Here is an 18,778-nt window from a genome sequence, read left to right as displayed (position 1 = left end):
GAGACTGGGATCCGATTTTATTATTTCGGATAACGGATGCAAGTATTTGGATTTAAATGTTGGATATTTCAGATTTTTATTTGGTCGGATTTAAATGCTTATTTTCTGTGTCTACGTGCCAAAAGCAGCGACGGAATTGGTGAAAGTGACCACGTACAGAGATGCATGATAATGATCTATAGAGAACTTATATTAATCTTGTTTTACGCTGCATATTTTGCATCTTATTATTGTTTATTCGACACATTGTAAATCACATTCCAGCATAGATGTCTTGTTAAATTTACGCACTTAAAATATATAACGAATGCATTATGGATCTTTTAGAAAGACCGTCCCACACAGCCAGCCTTGGGCGAGGCTGAGGAGCAGACGAGCAGCCGGGGCTGTGCGTGCGGGCGGCCGTCTTTATTCAGTTCGCCAAGAGCCCCTTACAGGGCAACAACCACTCGGCCTTACACAGGCAGCACCAGTCCTCGTTACAATGGGCGTCAACAGTAATGGATTAGTACACAGACGGCAAGTCCTCGCTTAACGCGGGGTGGTCACAAGATAACGCATTTTTCGCTACAACGCGGTTCTTCCATTAGGGAACACTTAATCCTGCAACGTGGACCGTTATAACGCGGTTTATAATGCGGTATGATACAGAATGCGGAGCGATAGAGCAACGCGGTGGCGAACCCTCGGTTAATGGTCCCGGCCATCTCATTGTGCGTAACACGGTAATGTCGCCAAAATCTTTATCATCAACATTATTTCTGGGGAAATTGTTTTCGCTTAACACGGCACTTTTCCGGAACGCGCCTACTACGTTTAAACGAGGACTTTCTGTACCAACGATACATATGCAACGTGATTCATCATGGTTCTATTTGCTCGCGTAAAATTAATGCTGCTTCTGCTGCTGAGTCGGCAGTGGCACACAAATAGCAACAACAAATACCGCAACATGTTTGTCAATATCTCTGTGGCCTTAAAACAATAAATATATGTAGGCGACGTTTCGGATAAGGGCCCTTTCTCTACAACACAAGCGCTATCATGTCGACGAATGCATTTTCATTTCTATGGGCTCACTGAACCTGTTCACTCATTCTCATCTCATTCACGATCCGCGCGGGAATCCAAAAGCGATTTAAGTTATTGTCCGGCGGCAGTTTGGTTCGGAATGAAATGTTTCCCGTAACACCGTTTCTCAGTTTTTATGTACGAGCCTTGCGAAACCACCGCAGCGACGACGCCAACCCATCGATTAAATCCCATCGGTTCGGCCACGAGTGGCACTACAATGCTAACCAGACGAAGAAATCGCGACCGCACATCCGTCCGTGGCAATCCGTGCGATCGCAACGCGTGGGAATCGCGCGCGCGTGTCCGTGTATGCAGGGCCGTCCATAGGGGGGTGCGAGACCCGGGGCAAATCCCACTGTGGGCCCTCTCGACGCCTTCACTATTACATCCGACACCGTTGATGTCGAAGCGCGGGGAGCCCCCCAAAGCGCGGGGCCCGGGGCCGTCGCTCCAATTCGCAGTGGACCAATGGGAGGGCTCTGCGTGTATGTACAGTGATACCCCGATTTACGTATCCCCCTTTTACGTCCTCTGGCAAACACGTCGTCACTTTGTGAACACTGCTAGCCGATTTGAGTCACCTCAACCCACACGTCGCCAACAGCATCGTCCGTCATTTCGATATTTGTCATCATACCTTTGAGGAACGCATCCCCGACGTAAACCGAGGTATTGCTACACATGCGATGTACAGGACACGTGCTTAAATCCTTCGGGAAATTAAAAGCACCTTTCATCACATACCATCTTAAACATTACAATGGACCTGCTGTAGTCTAACCTACGGGACCCCCCCCCTCCCAGTGGCAGCTGTCCCTGTGCGTGTTTACTGCACCGGCCTGCAAGTGGGCATCAGTCAGCGTGTGTGTACGTGCATGTCTATATGCACTTGTCTGTGTGTATTATGTACACATTGGCGATTATCTGAACTGGTCCTGAGCCTTCCCTGGGTCGACTCAGCCTCACATGAGTACAGTGCCTGGTGAGATATGTAAACCTTGTCACTAGGGAGACAAAGGCGGCCGGGCATGTCACTGACCACCCTCTCACGTGCTGTGCCGGGCTTTATAGGTGCTCAATAACAGCACTTGTCCCAAACAATGCGTTAAGGCTACAGGGGGGACCGCTATCTTTGTATATGTACACAACTAATGATAAGAACACTAGGAGCAGCCGAGACCGGCCCGGCTCAGCCCAGCGCCGTCACTGCCAGCATCGCCGCTCCGCGTTTCAACTCGATGGGCAAACAGCGATTCACACCACCGGCTAATGGACAAGGCAAGATGCGGGACAGGTACGGGGAGACCTGGGGACACGGAGACGACGAGAGACGTGGGAGACGTGGGTGCGCAGGAGATGAGGGAGGACACGAGGAGACACAACGACGTAGGGACTTGGAGGACGTGGAGACACGAGCATGAGAGACGTAGGAGGGAGACATGGCGGCACAGAGACACGGGGACATGGAAGATGAGACGCGTAGGGACGAGGGGACGCAGCTGGTGCCGCGTCCCCGCCCTAGCCGCCGCTGCCCAACACGCTCTGCAGGTCGGGCGGCAGCGAGGAGATGATGGCGTCCACGTGCGCGCGCAGCTTCACCAGCGTCTGCGCTCCCACGCTCACCTGTGCCTGGGTCACGTGTGCCTGGGCACCGGGGATATGGGGTCACAGAGGCATGGGGATCACGGGGGGTCACGGGGGGTCGCGGGGGGTAGGTGGTCGAGTGAGACGATGTTGAGTTGGGGGGGGGGTCAGTATTGAAGGAGGACGCCATGTTGTCCAGGGTGTGAGAGATGACGGGCGACCAGAGGGCACCACGATGGGTAGCGTAGCGTGAAGGGCACCGTGTTAAGAGTGGTTGAGCGGAAGGCGCCATGTTTGGTAGGGGGTGGAGGAGGGCGCCATGTTGGCTAGGGAGTGTAATGCAGGCGCCATGTTGGGTAATGGCGGCAGAGAGCATCGTGTTGGGCGCGGTGAGTCGAGGGCGCAATGTGAAGGCTGCATTACCATTTTCTCACGGAGCTTGATCACCCAGTCAACCGACTCCACCTCGCTGCGCCCTCGCACCCAGCCACTCAGATCCTGCACACACGCACGCACACGCACGCGTGAGTACACTCACAGGTACAGCCAGCTGTGCATCACCTCGTGCTGGAGAAAGCTGGCAGAAGATGACAGCACAGAGCGAAGTCACTTCAGTAGCCTCCCCAGACTCACGAGGAGCGCACCTGAATGTGCCCTGCAAAGGGTGTTTGCCACGTAGCAATCAAACCGATAGCTCGAGCAATGGAGCTGGAATTCGATACTGTCAACGACGCCAATGATGACAATGTAAATGAGTGATAATGTCAAGATGACAGCACTGTTAAGGACACTGCTGGCGATGTGAGTGAGAGTGAGTGGTGAGTGTCGAGAGTAACGAGTGTGAGTGGCGAGTGTGAGTGACGAGAGTAGTGAGTGGCGAGTGTGAGTGGTGAGTGGTGAGTAACGAGAGTAGCGAGTGAGAGTAGTGAGTGTGAGTGGTGAGTGGTGAGTAACGAGAGTAGCGAGTGAGAGTAGTGAGTGTGAGTGGTGAGTGGTGAGTAACGAGAGTAGCGAGTGAGAGTAGCGAGTGGCGAGTGAGTGGTGAGTGTCGAGAGTAGCGAGTGTGAGTGTGAGTGGTGAGTAACGAGTGGCGAGTGTGAGTGACGAGAGTAGTGAGTGGCGAGTGTGAGTGGTGAGTAACGAGAGTAGTGAGTGTGAGTAGCGAGTGTGAGTGGTGGTGAGCGGTGAGTAACGAGAGTAGCGAGTGTGAGTGGCGAGTGTGAGTGTCGAGATTAGCGAGTGTGAGTGGCGAGTGTGAGTGGCGAGTGTGAGTGTCGAGAGTAGCGAGTGTGAGTGGCGAGTGTGAGTGGTGAGTAACAAGAGTAGCGAGTGTGAGTGGCGAGTGGTGAGTAACGAGAGTAGCGAGTGAGAGTGGTGAGTGGTGAGTGGTGAGTAACGAGAGTAGTGAGTGAGAGTGGTGAGTGTGAGTGGTGAGTAACGAGAGTAGCGAGTGTGAGTGGCGAGTGAGAGTGGTGAGTGTGAGTGGTGAGTGTCGAGAGTAGCGAGTGGCGAGTGATGAGTAACGAGAGTAGCGAGTGTGAGTGGTGAGTGTGAGTGGCGAGTGTGAGTGGTGAGTAACGAGAGTAGCGAGTGTGAGTGGCGAGTGAGAGTGGTGAGTGTGAGTGGTGAGTGGTGAGTGTGAGTGGTGAGTGTCGAGAGTAGCGAGTGGCGAGTGATGAGTAACGAGAGTAGCGAGTGTGAGTGGTGAGTGTGAGTGGCGAGTGTGAGTGGTGAGTAACGAGAGTAGCGAGTGTGAGTGGCGAGTGTGAGTGGTGAGTGTGAGTGGTGAGTAACGAGAGTAGCGAGTGGCGAGTGTTTGCGATGTGAGCGAGAGAGTGGTGAGGGAGGCGTGTGGCGGCGCGCACCGCGTTGGCCATCATGTCCATGTGCACGGCCTCCAGCTTGAGCCGCATGTCCCCGTGGCGCTCGCGCAGCCAGCCCACAAAGTTGGGGGAGCGCAGGAAGCGTCTAGAGCAGCACACGGCACGCACCGTCACAAACACACGCACTGTCACCAACCATCAGCCACACACCGCTACTTCACACTGTCACCACCACCATCATCAAACACACACCGCCACACCACACCACCACACAAACACCGTCACCACCACCACCATCAACCACACACCATCAACACACACACACCTTCACCACCATCATCAACCACACACCATCAACACACACACACCATCACCACCATCAACACACACACACCTTCACCACCATCATCAAACACACATCGTCGCCACCATCACACCATCACTGCCCCCATGTAGGCCACACGGAGGATGTGTGTGTGTGTGGCGTGAGTACCGATAGAACCCCGTCCAGTCCCCCTTGATGGGCGACGTGAGCTGTGGGCCATTCTTCTCCAGCGTGCGGATGAAGTCCTCCGCCTCAAATGGGCCCAGAGGAGGGGGGCTCTGTGTGTCGGGGGTGGCAAGAAGCCATCGGGTCACAGAGCGGTCATGGGGTCATGGGGTCACAAGGAGATCACGGGGAGGTCGTTTGAGGTCACGGAGGTCACAGGAGGCACAGTGGTAATGAAACCACCAATCAATAAAAATCTATTCCCATGATGCGTGCAGCAAATCGTGTGCGCTAGTCATCTCACTACGAGGAGGATGATGATGATGATGCTTGTTTACCCAGGAAAGATTCACTGAGTCTCAAACCCCATTTTTCAGGAGGGTCCTGCCAAGTTTTCGCAGTACAGGGGGACCATGTTGTTGCTGCTGCTGCTATGTGATTCCAACCGAGTGATTTGCAAGTAAGTTTTCAGCATTGGGATGTCTGGCCAGCACTGGTTACACTGTGTGGGTTTCCTTTAGCTTTTTTTTTTTGGTGATGGTGTTCATAATGATGTTGGGGATGGTGAAGGTGTGTCATGGCGTTTGTGATGGTGGCACCTTGAAGGGGGTGATGTTTTTCTGCAGGGGCATCAAGCTCGCCACGTACCGCTCCTAGACAACATTTACAACAATGACGACAACCAGGAAGAAAAATCACGCTTACGCACGGATTCCAACACTCGTATTGTCCCTTGCGAGTCGTTAGTCAGCAATACCAACAGCTGCGTGGTGGCTGCCACGTTCCGAAGACCGCGACGAGTCAATGGGGTTTCGGATAGCGGCAGATGACGAGTCCCATAGCGACGATTCCCATAACGACGATTCCCATAGCGACGATTCCCATAGCGACGAGTCCCGTAGCGACGGGGGCCGTAACGACGAATGCCGTAGCGACGACGCTGAACAACGAGCACGACTCCAACGTGATGCCACGTTGCTGTGCGGGACTCGCCGAAGAGAAAATCGCCCAGTTATTGATAAGTGAGCCGTCTTGCTCGGGAAGATGTCATGTTGATTAGTATGCACTGATGAGCGAGCTGCGCTGGTGAGCGAGCCGCGCTGGTGAATGAGCCACACTGGTGAGCGAGCCGCGCTGGTGAGCGAGCCACACTGGTGAGTGAGCTGTGCTGGTGAATGAGCCGCGCTGGTGAGTGAGCTACGCTGGTGAGTGAGTCGCGCTGGTGAGCGAGCCGCGCTGGTGAGTGAGCCGTGCTGGTGAGTGAGCCAGGTGAGTGAGCCGCGCTGGTGAGCAAGCCGCGCTGGTGAGTGAGCTGTGCTGGTGAGTGAGCCAGGTGAGTGAGCCACGCTGGTGAGTGAGCCGCGCTAGTGAGTGAGCCACACTGGTGAGCGAGCCACGCTAGTGAGCGAGCCACACTGGTGAGTGAGCCACACAGGTGAGTGAGCCGTGCTGGTGAGCAAGCCACGCTGGTGAGTGAGCCACGCTGGTGAGTGAGCCGTGCTGGTGAGTGAGCCACGCTGGTCAGTGAGCCGTGCTGGTGAGTGAGCCACGCTGGTGAGTGAGCCGTGCTGGTGAGTGAGCCACGCTGGTGAGTGAGCCACGCTGGTGAGTGAGCCACGCTGGTGAGTGAGCCACGCTGGTGACTGAGCCACGCTGGTCAGTGAGCCGTGCTGGTGAGCGAGCCACGCTGGTGAGTGAGCCGTGCTGGTGAGTGAGCCACGCTGGTGAGTGAGCCATGCTGGTGAGCAAGCCACGCTGGTGAGTGAGCCACGCTGGTGAGTGAGCCACGCTGGTGAGTGAGCCACGCTGGTGAGTGAGCCGCGCTGGTGAGTGAGCCAGGTGAGTGAGCCACGCTGGTGAGTGAACCGTGCTGGTGAGCAAGCCACGCTGGTGAATGAGCCACGCTGGTGAGTGAACCGCGCTGGTGAGTGAGCCAGGTGAGTGAGCCACGCTGGTGAGCGAGCCACACTGGTGAGCGAGCTGCTCTGTGCCTACCAGAGGGATGATGAAGCTCTGTGTGAGTTCCAGCAGCTGCCGTCGCAAAACCGAGTTCTGAGCCGAGGGCGGCCGGGTCTGGGGCTCTCCCTGTAGCAAACAAACCACACCGCAACCACAACACAGCCACCGTGAACAACGACACACACCACACCACAACCACCACCACAACCACTGTGAATAACCGCACACACTAAAACCACACCACAACCACCACCACAACCACTGAATAACCGCACACACCACACCACAACCACCACCACAACCACCATGACCAACCGCACACACTAAAACCACACCACAACCACACCACACACACCCCACCACAACCAAATACACTGAATGCACCACACACACGTCATGAACACCTCACACACACATACAGCACGACTGCGCTATGTACACCACAACCACCACACACCAGGGACGTGCGGTCAGGGGAGGCAGGGGAGGCAGAGCCTCACCCTGTCACACTCCAATGAAAATAGCTGTTACGAAAAGTAAACCACAATTCTAAAATAAAAATTAAGATTTTTTCCACTGATCTGTGTTATTTCTGTATGATTCCAATCATTACAGAGAGGTAGTAACAGGCACGCGCTTATTGCCCACGCTCCATCCAGTTTGCATCAGAGCTCCGTAAAATTTGGCGATTTTGACTATAAAAATGATTTGAATCATACACAAATTACATAACACAGATCAGTGAAAAAAAAAATCTTCATTTTTATTTGATTCTATTTTACTTTTTGGAACGGCTATTTTTCATTGGAGTATGACAGGGTGAAGCTCTGCCTCCCCTGCCTCCCCTGACCGCACGTCCCTGCCACACACACAGTACACTACAAACACACACCGTGAACACACAGCTTCTGTGGTGGTAATTACGACTGGGATTGTGGAGAGAGTGATGGTGGCGATGGCAGTGATGATGCGAGCGTTGGCGTTGATGTCTCACCTTCTCCAGCTCCCTGAGGATAGCTTTGTCCCGACTGAGGAAGGGTTTGTAAGCCGTGTACACACCTGCAAACACACACACATGCGGACGGACACACGCAGGCACCCACGCGCGGGTCATATGGTCTGTGTGTGTGCAGCGGGTCCGAGACCGCCTCTGTGTGTCATGCCGGGAGACTCGCACCTGGCTCACTGTCCAGCGTTTTCAGCTTCACCTGCTTCTTCACCTTCACCGACTTCCCCACTTCGCCTGCACACGGCACAAAAACAAAGATCCCCCTTATAGCCTTCAACAGACTGCTGGGGCAAGTTCTGTCAGCGAGCACCCATGAAGGCTGCCACGACACACGAAGGGGTCGCCCCCTCGCCCCCTGCCCCGTCGCCCCTCTCACCGTCGCTGCTGACATGGCCCAGGCGGATGATGTGGGGCCAGTGCTGCAGGGTTTTAGCGAAGAACGGGTTCGTCACGCCCAGGATCACGGGGGGCCTGGGAGAGGGGGGCGGGCACATGACACGAAACGGGGTCTCAACCCAGCCGCGTGTATCCCCGTCTGTGTCTCTGTGTCTTGTCTGTGTGTAGGGAAGCAGTAGCACTACGAACCCGGCCCCCGAGTTCGATTCCCGCTCACAGCCAACGGCAGTGACGATCATCTGAATCGGTCCTGGGTTTCCCCTAGGTCGACTCAGCCTCAAATGAGTACCAGGTGTGGTGTGTAAGCATTGCCGCTGGGGAGACAAAGGCGGCCGGGCGTGGTATTGGCCACCCACCCTCGAGTGTGCCGTGCCGGCTTTCATATGTGGTCACGAACAGCACTTGCCCCAAAAAGTATATAAAGGCTATACAAGGGACCTTTGTCTTTGTTTGTCTCCCTACGTTCCCATGTGTGTCTCCCCATATCCCTGTGTGTGTCAGTATCTCGTGTCCCTGTGTGTGTGTGTCAGTGTCTCCCCATGTCCTTGCATGTCTCACGGAGCCTGTGTGCGAGTCGTGTACTCCTGGAACTCGCTGTCGTGGATGGTGAAGTATGGACGGAAGTCGCTGTAGTACGTGAGCGGGGCGATACAGCTGGGTAGGGAAACACAAGACAGCAAACACGTGTGAGTCTATGGGTCCTGTGTGAGTTTGGGTCTTGTTATCCAAAATAACATTTAGTTATTACGCTATCACGAGCGCGCTTAGTTGCTGTCCGATTACAATAAACGCCTGCACACCTGTGCTCAACAATAAACACAGCAATAAGAGCGAACACAAACACCGTCAATCATTATCGCGGTCCAACCTCATGCCCGGTTAGCGAGGCGGCTAGCCGGGCCCGTTGAGAGCGACAGGGACGGAAGGGGAGGGGGAGACGGTTGTCACGACGATGCTCGCTCACCTGACGAGGGCGAGCACTGCCTGTGCCGTGTCGGCAGGAGAGGTTGCCATGACGACCAGAGGCTCCCCCAACAGCACGAGTTCCCACAGCATCTGCACGTGCGGCAGCACGGGGCGGAAACTCCTGCGGGGACGCGCACAGCAACCACCGCGTCACACCACGGCCTCCACAGCAACTGTGCGGTTGTCACGACTACCGTGCCGCCGCCGCCACGACAAATGTGCCGACACGGCAACTGTGCTACCATAGTAACTACCGCCATGGTAACTGTGCTGCCGCCACGACAACCGTGGCGACACAGCAGCTGTATTGCCACAGCAACCATGCCACCACTGTGACCGCGTAGCTATGGCAACATCAGTATACTGGTAACAACAATGCCGTGGTGACGTCGCAACTGTGGCAAGGTTGACAATTTCAATGTCACAACCGTGGGAACCACACTACCGCGGGAAACGGCTCAACCAACTTTTATGGAGACGATTACGACAAAGATGATGAAGATACAATGATAACATCAAAGGTCAAAATTGTGCCCATGATGATGATAAAGATTTTGACGATGACGTTGAGCCCCACTCGGCCCCAGCGAGCGGTGGCGACCATCGTTGTCTCCGACGAGCTCTGCGCTGGTCTCACCGGTAAAGGTCGGGCTGGTGGACGCTGGGCAACACCGTGGAGACGGCGTAGAGGTTCTGCGAACGACACGGCAGTCTCAGTAGAGTTTATTATAAAACCTTCCACCCATGGCACCACCACCACGACGGGAAGGGGAGGTCAAGACAAAGAGGGCATGGCTCAAGATGAGCAGCAGCAAGAACGAAGGTCTACCGGGCAGGAAGAGAAGGAGAAAGGGTGGTGATGGTGAGACGGGAGGGAAGACAGGGAGAGAGACGGTGCGAGCAAAAGTGAGCTGCTTGGAGCTGAGTCTGTTCTCCCAGGGGGTGGCGGAGAGACGGGAAGGATTCAGAGTGGGGGTGGCCAAACAGGAGTCATGTGATCGGGTTAGATGGACACATTTGAAAGTTTTACATAATTAGGCCCAAGTTTATCCTGACTGCACTCTCGGCGTCGCTGTACGAAAACAAGAATCCATCGAGATTTCTCGCAAAGCAACGCCACCCTTCGTGTTAGATAATGGATATCGTAGAACTACAACTGAGATCGCTTCAAGTTCTGGTTTACACACAGCATAGGGGCACAGCATGTGAGTGTAATGTCCGTCACATGACAGTCAACCCGATTTTTTTTATCTCAAAAGGTGGCATGTAACCAAAATGAAATGCACCACACGCGCTAAACAACACACCACTCACGGTCAATACCACACCATTCATGGTCAGCACCACACCACACGCACTCAACACCACACCACTCACGGTCAGCACCACACCACACACGCTCAACACCACACCACTAACGGTCAGCACCACACCGCATGCACTCAACACCACACCACACGCACTCAACACCACACCACTAACGCTCAACACCACACCACTCATGGTCAGCACCACTCCACACACGCTCAACACCACACCACTAACGGTCAGCACCACACCACATGCACTCAACACCACACCACACGCACTCAACACCACACCACACGCACTCAACACCACACCACTAACGCTCAACACCACACCACACACGCTCAACACCACACCATTCACGGTCAACACCACACGCACTCAACACCACACCACTCACGGTCAGCACCACACCACACGCACTCAACACCACACCACTCACGGTCAGCACCACACCACTCACGGTCAGCACCACACCACACGAAGTCAACACCACACCACTCATGGTCAGCACCGAAACGCACTCGGTAAGAATCGTCGTTTTGGCCGTGACCAGCAACCAGCAAAAGCGTCACACAGATGGCAGCAACATTCCCTGTGGGCCGCTGTCGCACCGGAGTTTCCGCTCACCTCCTGTGTGGCGTGCAAGAAGGCCGCGCCGGGTTTGTCTTGCCGCGACGGGATGCGAACCTGAAAACATCGTGGTGGTCATTATCATCATCATCATCGTCGTGATCGTGGTGGTGGTCATCACCGCTCTGACTGGGCCAGGGCCATGTGTAAACACGGAGAGCCGTGTGTCAACACGGAGGGGGTGTGTGAATAATGGACGGCAGTGTGTCAACACGGAGGGGGTGTGTGAACATGGAGGCGGTGATCTTTTCTGACATGTGTGGCATGACAGGAGGGGTCGAGGGTTCGCGGATCGCTCGTGGCACTGCGCCGCTGGCACCTGTATGACGGTGCCCATGATGGGCAGGCTCAGCGTCTGCCCGGCCACCGGCAGAGGCCACTGGTCCATGTCGTTGCACACTGCGGCACGCACACACGCAAAGAAGCACACACGCGTACACCGGTCCCCCATGTAGCTGTCCGTGAGCATGTACGAAGATCAGTATGGTACAAGAGGGGACGGGTGGCCAGAAGTATGCCTGGGCACCTTTGTCTCCGCAGTGATAATGTTTACACACTGCACAAGCTCTTCATTTTTGAGGCCAACGCGACCTAGGGGAGGGCCCACGACCAGTTCAAACATACGCCACTATAATTGGTTGTGAGCGGCAGTTGAACTTGGGTAGCTGGGTTTATATTGCAGTGCACCAACAACTCCACCGCCGCTACACGCACACAGGAACGCACCCATGTGTGGGTGTCACCACAGGGTTTAAGCGGCGATTGTCCTACCTCTGTCAGCATGGTAAACTCACTCCTTACCGTTTGTGCGGTCAAACTCACCGGCCTCCAGGAAGGGCTCCGCCTTCTCGAAGAAGCCCGGAGCGACGGTGCGTAGAATCGCGTCGAACAAACCTGCATACGGCAGCGGGCTCAGCAGCACCAGCGACTGGCGGCAGAGACAGTGCCAATAAGCAGCAGCAGCAACAGCAGCAGCAGCAGAAGAGAGGGCAAGAATCGAACCGTCATTAACAACGTTAATCGAGGTGGCACCGAGCTGGCACTGCTGAGATCCTGGGTGTGAATCCAGGTTGATCGCTACCCGAGTCACTTCTACAAGAGTGGCCGTGACTCCCTGTTTCAGACGGATGGAGCTCATCCATTTTAACCTTAGTTGTAAATTGACAAAATCCCCTTCAGATAATGATTTTTCACAAATAACAACCTGCAGTGCTGTGATATGACACCAGCCCCAAATTCTATTTAGCCATCTAGCCACGTAAAGCAAGTCATTAGGTCCGAGTGAGTGAGTGATAGAATGAGCGAGGGAGTGAGTCAGCATGTGTGTAAGTGAATGAGTGAGTTGCCAGGTGAGTGAGCGAGTCAGAGCCGGCAAGTGATCGTACGAGTCAGCGAGTGAGCAAGTGAATAACAGGAGTGAGGGAGTGGGTCAGTAGGTGAGTAATTGATTGAGTGTGTGAGTGAGAGGTGTGGCGAGTGAATGAGTGGGTGAGTGGGCGAGTCAGTGGGCACCTTCTGGAAGTATCCTCTGCGTAGTGACTTGTCCTTGGACTGCCTGAAGTACACGTAGCCATAGTAGTGAGTGGGGTCCCTCTGTTTGCACAGGGATCACAAGGCAGGGCAGAATGGGGAGATGCGGAGTGCACGTTTAACCGTGCGTGCCGGAGACAGACAGAGTGGTTACCCCCACTCTGAACCACTCTGCTCTCCCCGTCACCCACTCTGCAAACAGACGCTGCTCCTCCTCCATGCAGCAGCGTCGAGGCCCTCATGTAGCCTCTCCCTCTCGTCTCTCCTGACCCTGTGCTCCCGTTTCGCCGTTCCTTTCCCCATCCTGGTCCTCTCATTTCCTATTCTCTTCTCTCTTCCCTGTCCCTTTCCTTTCCCTTTGCCCATAATCCGCCCCCTTGACTCTCCCCCCCTTCCCGTGGCACCACCATGGGTACAACGCTGCAAGTACATCACAAAAATCGACAATACAAACTAAGCAGTGCAGGGGAGATGGCTATTTTATTTCCATGGAAACCAGCATTGACAAGCATGGTGAAGTATAGCCAAGTAACTGCTATGAACCCGTACAGGAATGGGAAGATCGCCATCCGGAAGTAGATTGACACAAGAGCTGCAGCGTCTCTACGGACCTTGCCATTCCATATAACTTGGCCTCGCTGCAGACGTCCCATGTTATGGCTGCTGTCGAATTCATCTTCACAACTCACTCCCCAACCCTGACCCTTCTTCCCACCCCCTAGCCCCCACCCGCTGACCCCACGCCTCCCACGCCCCGGCCGCCAGCCCCCCCGGCACCGTACCCTCAGCATGCCAGGCGCGTCGCCATCCACCCCGCCGCCCCGGGCGGTAGCAGGGGATTTCCGGCTCGGGCTCTGCCGGATTCGGAAGCAGAACTGCGTGTCGCCGTGGCAACCTGGAGGAGCAGGAGGACGCAGAGGACGCACGGGGGTCAGGACGGGAACCGCGTTCTCCGGAGGCCTGAGGGCCACTCGCTCGCTGTGCTCAGAAGGCAGCAGCTGGATTCACGACACTTCGGTTTATAGCCACGACTCAATTCGTATCTACACGAGAGGTGACCAGAGCTGGAACTATTAGCCGACTCATCGAATAAAGGTTGTAATGTATTCATCTGTTTGTTCTGAATCTATATATATATAACATCTGACACACTAGCTGCATTTGTATGAACAAGCTTGACTCTGCTTGATTAGACCTAAAAAGTCAAAAATGGTTCCGAGTTTGCTTGCTGAATAATACTGGTCTGGAAAGCCGATAGGCCAATGGACTATAACTATGTGTTCATTTGTGTATATACATAACTTCACTTGATTCATAATTGACTTTTGGGTAAGGGTAAAAAGTGACCTGGCACGCATTTTTGTCATGATGCCCTCCACCACCCACAGCCAAAAAATGTATCGTCACATGTGCAAGCGATTAACAATACGTCCATTATTTTTGTTTCAGCTCACAGTGATAAGTTGGAGAACAATTTCCACAACTAGATTTAGCAGCCAGAGATACGCGACGTTTAATTTAAAACTACGTCAACCTTCATCAGAGCAAGATCCAGAAAGTCGGAATGACGTGCGTTCTCTCTATACGCGTTAAGTTCACTTCCCGCTCATGGGTTTTTGCAGCCAATATTCGTTATTTTTTTATAAATTAGGCCACGCAATGATGTGGTCATATAGTTAAGTGACGGAACCCAAAAATGTATGAGGCATCGTGATACTGCCTGCAAAAACCCATGCAGGTTTCGTTCGCTCTACGTAGGTTTGGTTTGTGCGATTTTGCGCTGTTTCTACCCAAAATTTACTCAGTTCGGGTTTAATTCACTCATATGAGGCTACGTGGTCAGAGAGGGAGACTTCGTAGCGTGTGGACTGTGCGTGCTACTCGGCAGGCAACTGACTCGTGCGGTTTCGCTATGCGGTAGTTGTCAATGGAACGCATCTACCACGACAGCATTGACCGAGGGAAACCTGTACGCCATTACTCACGATGCTCCACGGCAACATGTCACGGAGTTTGTGTAATTTTATTTTATTGTGGTCGATTACTTGAGCCCCGTAAAACAATTGGGGGCTGATGCACGCAATGTGGAGCTTCAAGGGAAGCCATTCCTGTCAACCCCTTATCAGTGCCTACCTTATTACAGACCAATTCAGACCTTATTGGTCACCCCGTGCCATTATAAATCTCAACGTTCATCCTACAAAGTCCCATCACAAGTGAGAAACACAGTTAAATGGACAAGAAATGTGTTTTGCCCATATTGAAATGGCTGAACGCCATGTGGACCTGAAAACTAAATTTCCCTGTACAAGGATACAGGTACACCGTATGGGTTGACAGGTTATGGGAAACGTGCCACAACTTAATCAGCGACGGACGAGAAGAAAAGAAAAAACGTTGAGAAAATAAAAAAACACACCCACCACCGCAACTCTACCTGAATTAGAGTCTGGAAATGATAAGTAACAAATGTTGGTTTTCTAGAGGAACAAAAAAACACAGACACACACACACAACAACAACAAAAAACAAAAGCATCACAAACTGCGTATGGGTCAAATGGTCAAACGTAAACACGCGGAAAATTAAAGGGGTAGGTCGTGGTCGGAGCAGTTTGTGGAGTGCGGTAAGGAGATGAGAGGGTGCGATTGCCGGCGGAGAGTGCGAGCCACCGGATAGGTTCTCGAGGTAACGCGAAACCGATTATCACGGGCTCAGAGGAAGCACCCAGAACCTCGGGGCTTCGAGGAGGAAACTTGGGGTGACTCGGGGTAGGAGCCACGGGTTGAGTGAGGGACCACCTACCTCCTTGTCGGTCAGCTGAATGTGGGGCGGGTACGTGAGCTGTCCACACACAGAGGCACGAAGACACACGGAGACAAAGTTACACACACACAAAGATCCCCCCTATAGCCTTTAACTAACAACAGCCTGTTGGGGCAAATACTGCTGGTCAGCACCTATTAAGGGCAGGTTGGCACACGACTAAGGGGGGGGGGGGGTGGTGTGGCAGAAACTATGCCCGGCCGTCTTCGTCTCCCCACTGTTGATGTTTACACACCGCATCTGCTACTCATTGAGGCTGAGTCGATCTCGAGGAGAGGCCCAGGCACGGTTCAGATATTCGCCACTGATATTGGCCGTGGGCAGGAATGGAACTCAGGTGGTTGGGTTCGTAGCACACTAACCATTGGACTAGCACTCCCCACATATACATTAATAATGACATGGACATGCACAGACACATGGACATGCAGGGACACATGGACACACATAACCATAGGAGACACAGACCCGTGTACAAGCAAGAGCATTCACTTCCTCAGACAGATCACTTATTAACAAAGAAGGCTGCAAAGTGATGCTCGAGATAAATGAGAAATATAACAAAATACTGTACCACAGGTTCGATAAACATTTGAAGATAGAAATGATAGGGGCATAACTGGAACACGTCAAGAGTTTGTACACCTAGGGCAGCTGTTGAGGATGGACTATGGACTGCACCACCAAAAACTACACCTCACCACCAACACCACACCTCTTCACAACCCATAACTAAACCTCGTTACCACCAATAACTACACCTCATTCAACACACTTCAACACTACCACACCTCACCATCAACAACATCAACACTACCATACTACACCTCACCATCAACACACTACATCACTACCACACTACACCTCACCATCAACAACATCAACAACATCAACACTACCACACTACACCTCACCATCAACAACATCAACACTACCACACTACACCTCACCATCAACAACATCAACACTACCACACTACACCTCACCATCAACAACATCAACACTACCACACTACACCTCACCATCAACAACATCAACACTACCACACTACACCTCACCATCAACAACATCAACACTACCACACTACACCTCACCATCAACACACTTCAACACTACCACACTACACCTCACCATCAACAACATCAACACTACCACACTACACCTCACCATCAACAACATCAACACTACCACACTACACCTCACCATCAACACACTTCAACACTACCACACAACACCCCACCATCAACAACTTCAACACTACCACACTACACCTCACCATCAACAACATCAACACTACCACACTACACCTCACCATCAACACACTTCAACACTACCACACTACACCTCACCATCAACACACTTCAACACTACCATACTACACCTCACCATCAACAACATCAACACTACCACACTACACCTCACCATCAACACACTTCAACACTACCACACTACACCTCACCATCAACAACATCAACACTACCACACTACACCTCACCATCAACAACATCAACACTACCACACTACACCTCACCATCAACACACTTCAACACTACCACACAACACCCCACCATCAACAACTTCAACACTACCACACTACACCTCACCATCAACAACATCAACACTACCACACTACACCTCACCATCAACACACTTCAACACTACCACACAACACCCCACCATCAACAACTTCAACACTACCACACTACACCTCACCATCAACAACATCAACACTACCACACTACACCTCACCATCAACACACTTCAACACTACCACACTACACCTCACCATCAACAACATCAACACTACCACACTACACCTCACCATCAACACACTTCAACACTACCACACTACACCTCTTCACGATTAAGAACCACTGACCACCGTAAGCGGGTACGTTACAACACATTAAACATTTTACAACAATACGACATTTATAGAACTTATCCCAAATGGGAGCAAGACCCCAATGGCACTGTAGGCTGATGCCTCGGTCTTGCCTAGACGACCCGGCCGGGCAGTGCGCCCCTTCTCCCGCAGGCCCTACCTCCATCGCCTGGCCGAGCTCCAGGTCGAACGTGACCACACAAATCGCCCTGGCCCAGGCTGCGAAGCGGTCCCACGGTAACAGGGAAGCTTCCTTGCCCTCCCGCAGAGGCGCCCGTCCGTCCGCGTCCGTGTCCATTGAACCCGGAGAGGAGAGCGCGTAGGCCCTCGAGCGAAGCCTACGGTCTTGCCTAGAAGTTTGGCCCCAAAAATGAGCGAGGAACCCCCCGCGGGGGAGCGCCTAAGCCACCGGGCGTTCGGTCACGGTGTCAATAAAGTAAAGTTTAATTTCAAATAAGAACGCGCGTGATTTCTTTACTCATAGTGAGACGTTGTTATTGGTAAATTACCCTGTAATTACTCCTTGAGTGTTCGTTAAAGTTACTGTTTTAACTGGTGGTGAACGGGGAGTTGTTAGAAGGGTTTGAGGTGAATTGTTGGGGGTGAGTTGTCAAGGGGGGCGCACTCGCTGACACTTTAAAGAAACTAAAATAATCAATAAAACCCAACACTCTCGAACGTAATGCGATGTGGCGTTAGAAAACGGGAAAAGAAAAAAAACGATTTAACAGCCAACGTTTCGAGCGATGGCCCTTCACATCACCTACATAGCGAGGCTAGAGAAACAATGGTTAATACGAGATGCAGCCTGGACATTTTATTACACCGTCTGTTCCCGATGAGACTCAAATAAAAAAATTTTCCCGATGTGACCGGGTTTTAAATAACAAAGTTACTCAACAGCAACGTTACATCACTTTTTTATCCAAATAGTAGGTGGATTGAAGCAACAGAGGCGTGCCTGTCAACTCCTGATCAGTGTCCTACTTGTTACAGACAAATTCAGACCTTATTTGTCGCCCAGTGCCCTTATAAATCTCAACATTCATCCTAAAAAGTCTCATCACAAGGGAGAATCAAATAGACACAGACGAAATGTTACCGTATTGAAACGGCTGTACGCTGTATGTAACAGAAAACTCAATTTTCCTGTACAAGAATACTGGTAAGCCGTATGGGTTTATTGGTTTGTAGTAACAACCAATGTACATCCATCTCAGACCTGCTGCTATTGTCAGTTGTCTCGAGACACGCAGTCGCAACTCAAAGTTCTCACAAACCAAGGCGAAAATAAA

General features: G+C 52.6%; 1 protein-coding gene across 1 annotated transcript; it reads right to left on the bottom strand.

Annotated features, from left to right (window-relative positions):
- Nucleotides 1-225: 225 nt before the first annotated feature.
- On the bottom strand, nucleotides 226-18,123 carry DENND6A (DENN domain containing 6A). Its single transcript, XM_078875050.1, has 20 exons — nucleotides 17,644-18,123; nucleotides 15,578-15,616; nucleotides 15,210-15,252; nucleotides 13,555-13,667; nucleotides 12,755-12,835; nucleotides 12,065-12,170; nucleotides 11,562-11,641; nucleotides 11,240-11,299; nucleotides 9,939-9,994; nucleotides 9,300-9,422; nucleotides 8,894-8,989; nucleotides 8,316-8,410; nucleotides 8,108-8,173; nucleotides 7,925-7,989; nucleotides 6,967-7,056; nucleotides 5,571-5,624; nucleotides 4,975-5,084; nucleotides 4,524-4,626; nucleotides 3,082-3,156; nucleotides 226-2,718 (listed from the first exon to the last, which is right to left on the bottom strand). Exons 1-20 carry the CDS (start codon nucleotides 17,779-17,781, stop codon nucleotides 2,593-2,595), a joined length of 1,719 nt encoding a protein of 572 aa, XP_078731176.1. The 5' UTR covers nucleotides 17,782-18,123; the 3' UTR covers nucleotides 226-2,592.
- Nucleotides 18,124-18,778: the final 655 nt, after the last annotated feature.

This window comes from Lampetra fluviatilis, chromosome 40 (genome assembly GCF_964198595.1).
Source record: "Lampetra fluviatilis chromosome 40, kcLamFluv1.1, whole genome shotgun sequence".
NCBI lineage: Eukaryota > Metazoa > Chordata > Hyperoartia > Petromyzontiformes > Petromyzontidae > Lampetra > Lampetra fluviatilis.
This window is presented reverse-complemented; position numbering and strand designations above follow the sequence as displayed.

Coding starts and splice junctions, on each gene's coding strand:
- DENND6A (XM_078875050.1), bottom strand. CDS start 17,781: ATGGACACGGACGCGGACGGACGGGCGCCTCTGCGGGAGGGCAAGGAA. Junction 11,300..11,561: donor TCATGGGCACCGTCATACAG/GTGCCAGCGGCG, acceptor CGATGTTTTCAG/GTTCGCATCCCGTCGCGGCA. Junction 4,627..4,974: donor GACTGGACGGGGTTCTATCG/GTACTCACGCCA, acceptor GTGCTGCTCTAG/ACGCTTCCTGCGCTCCCCCA.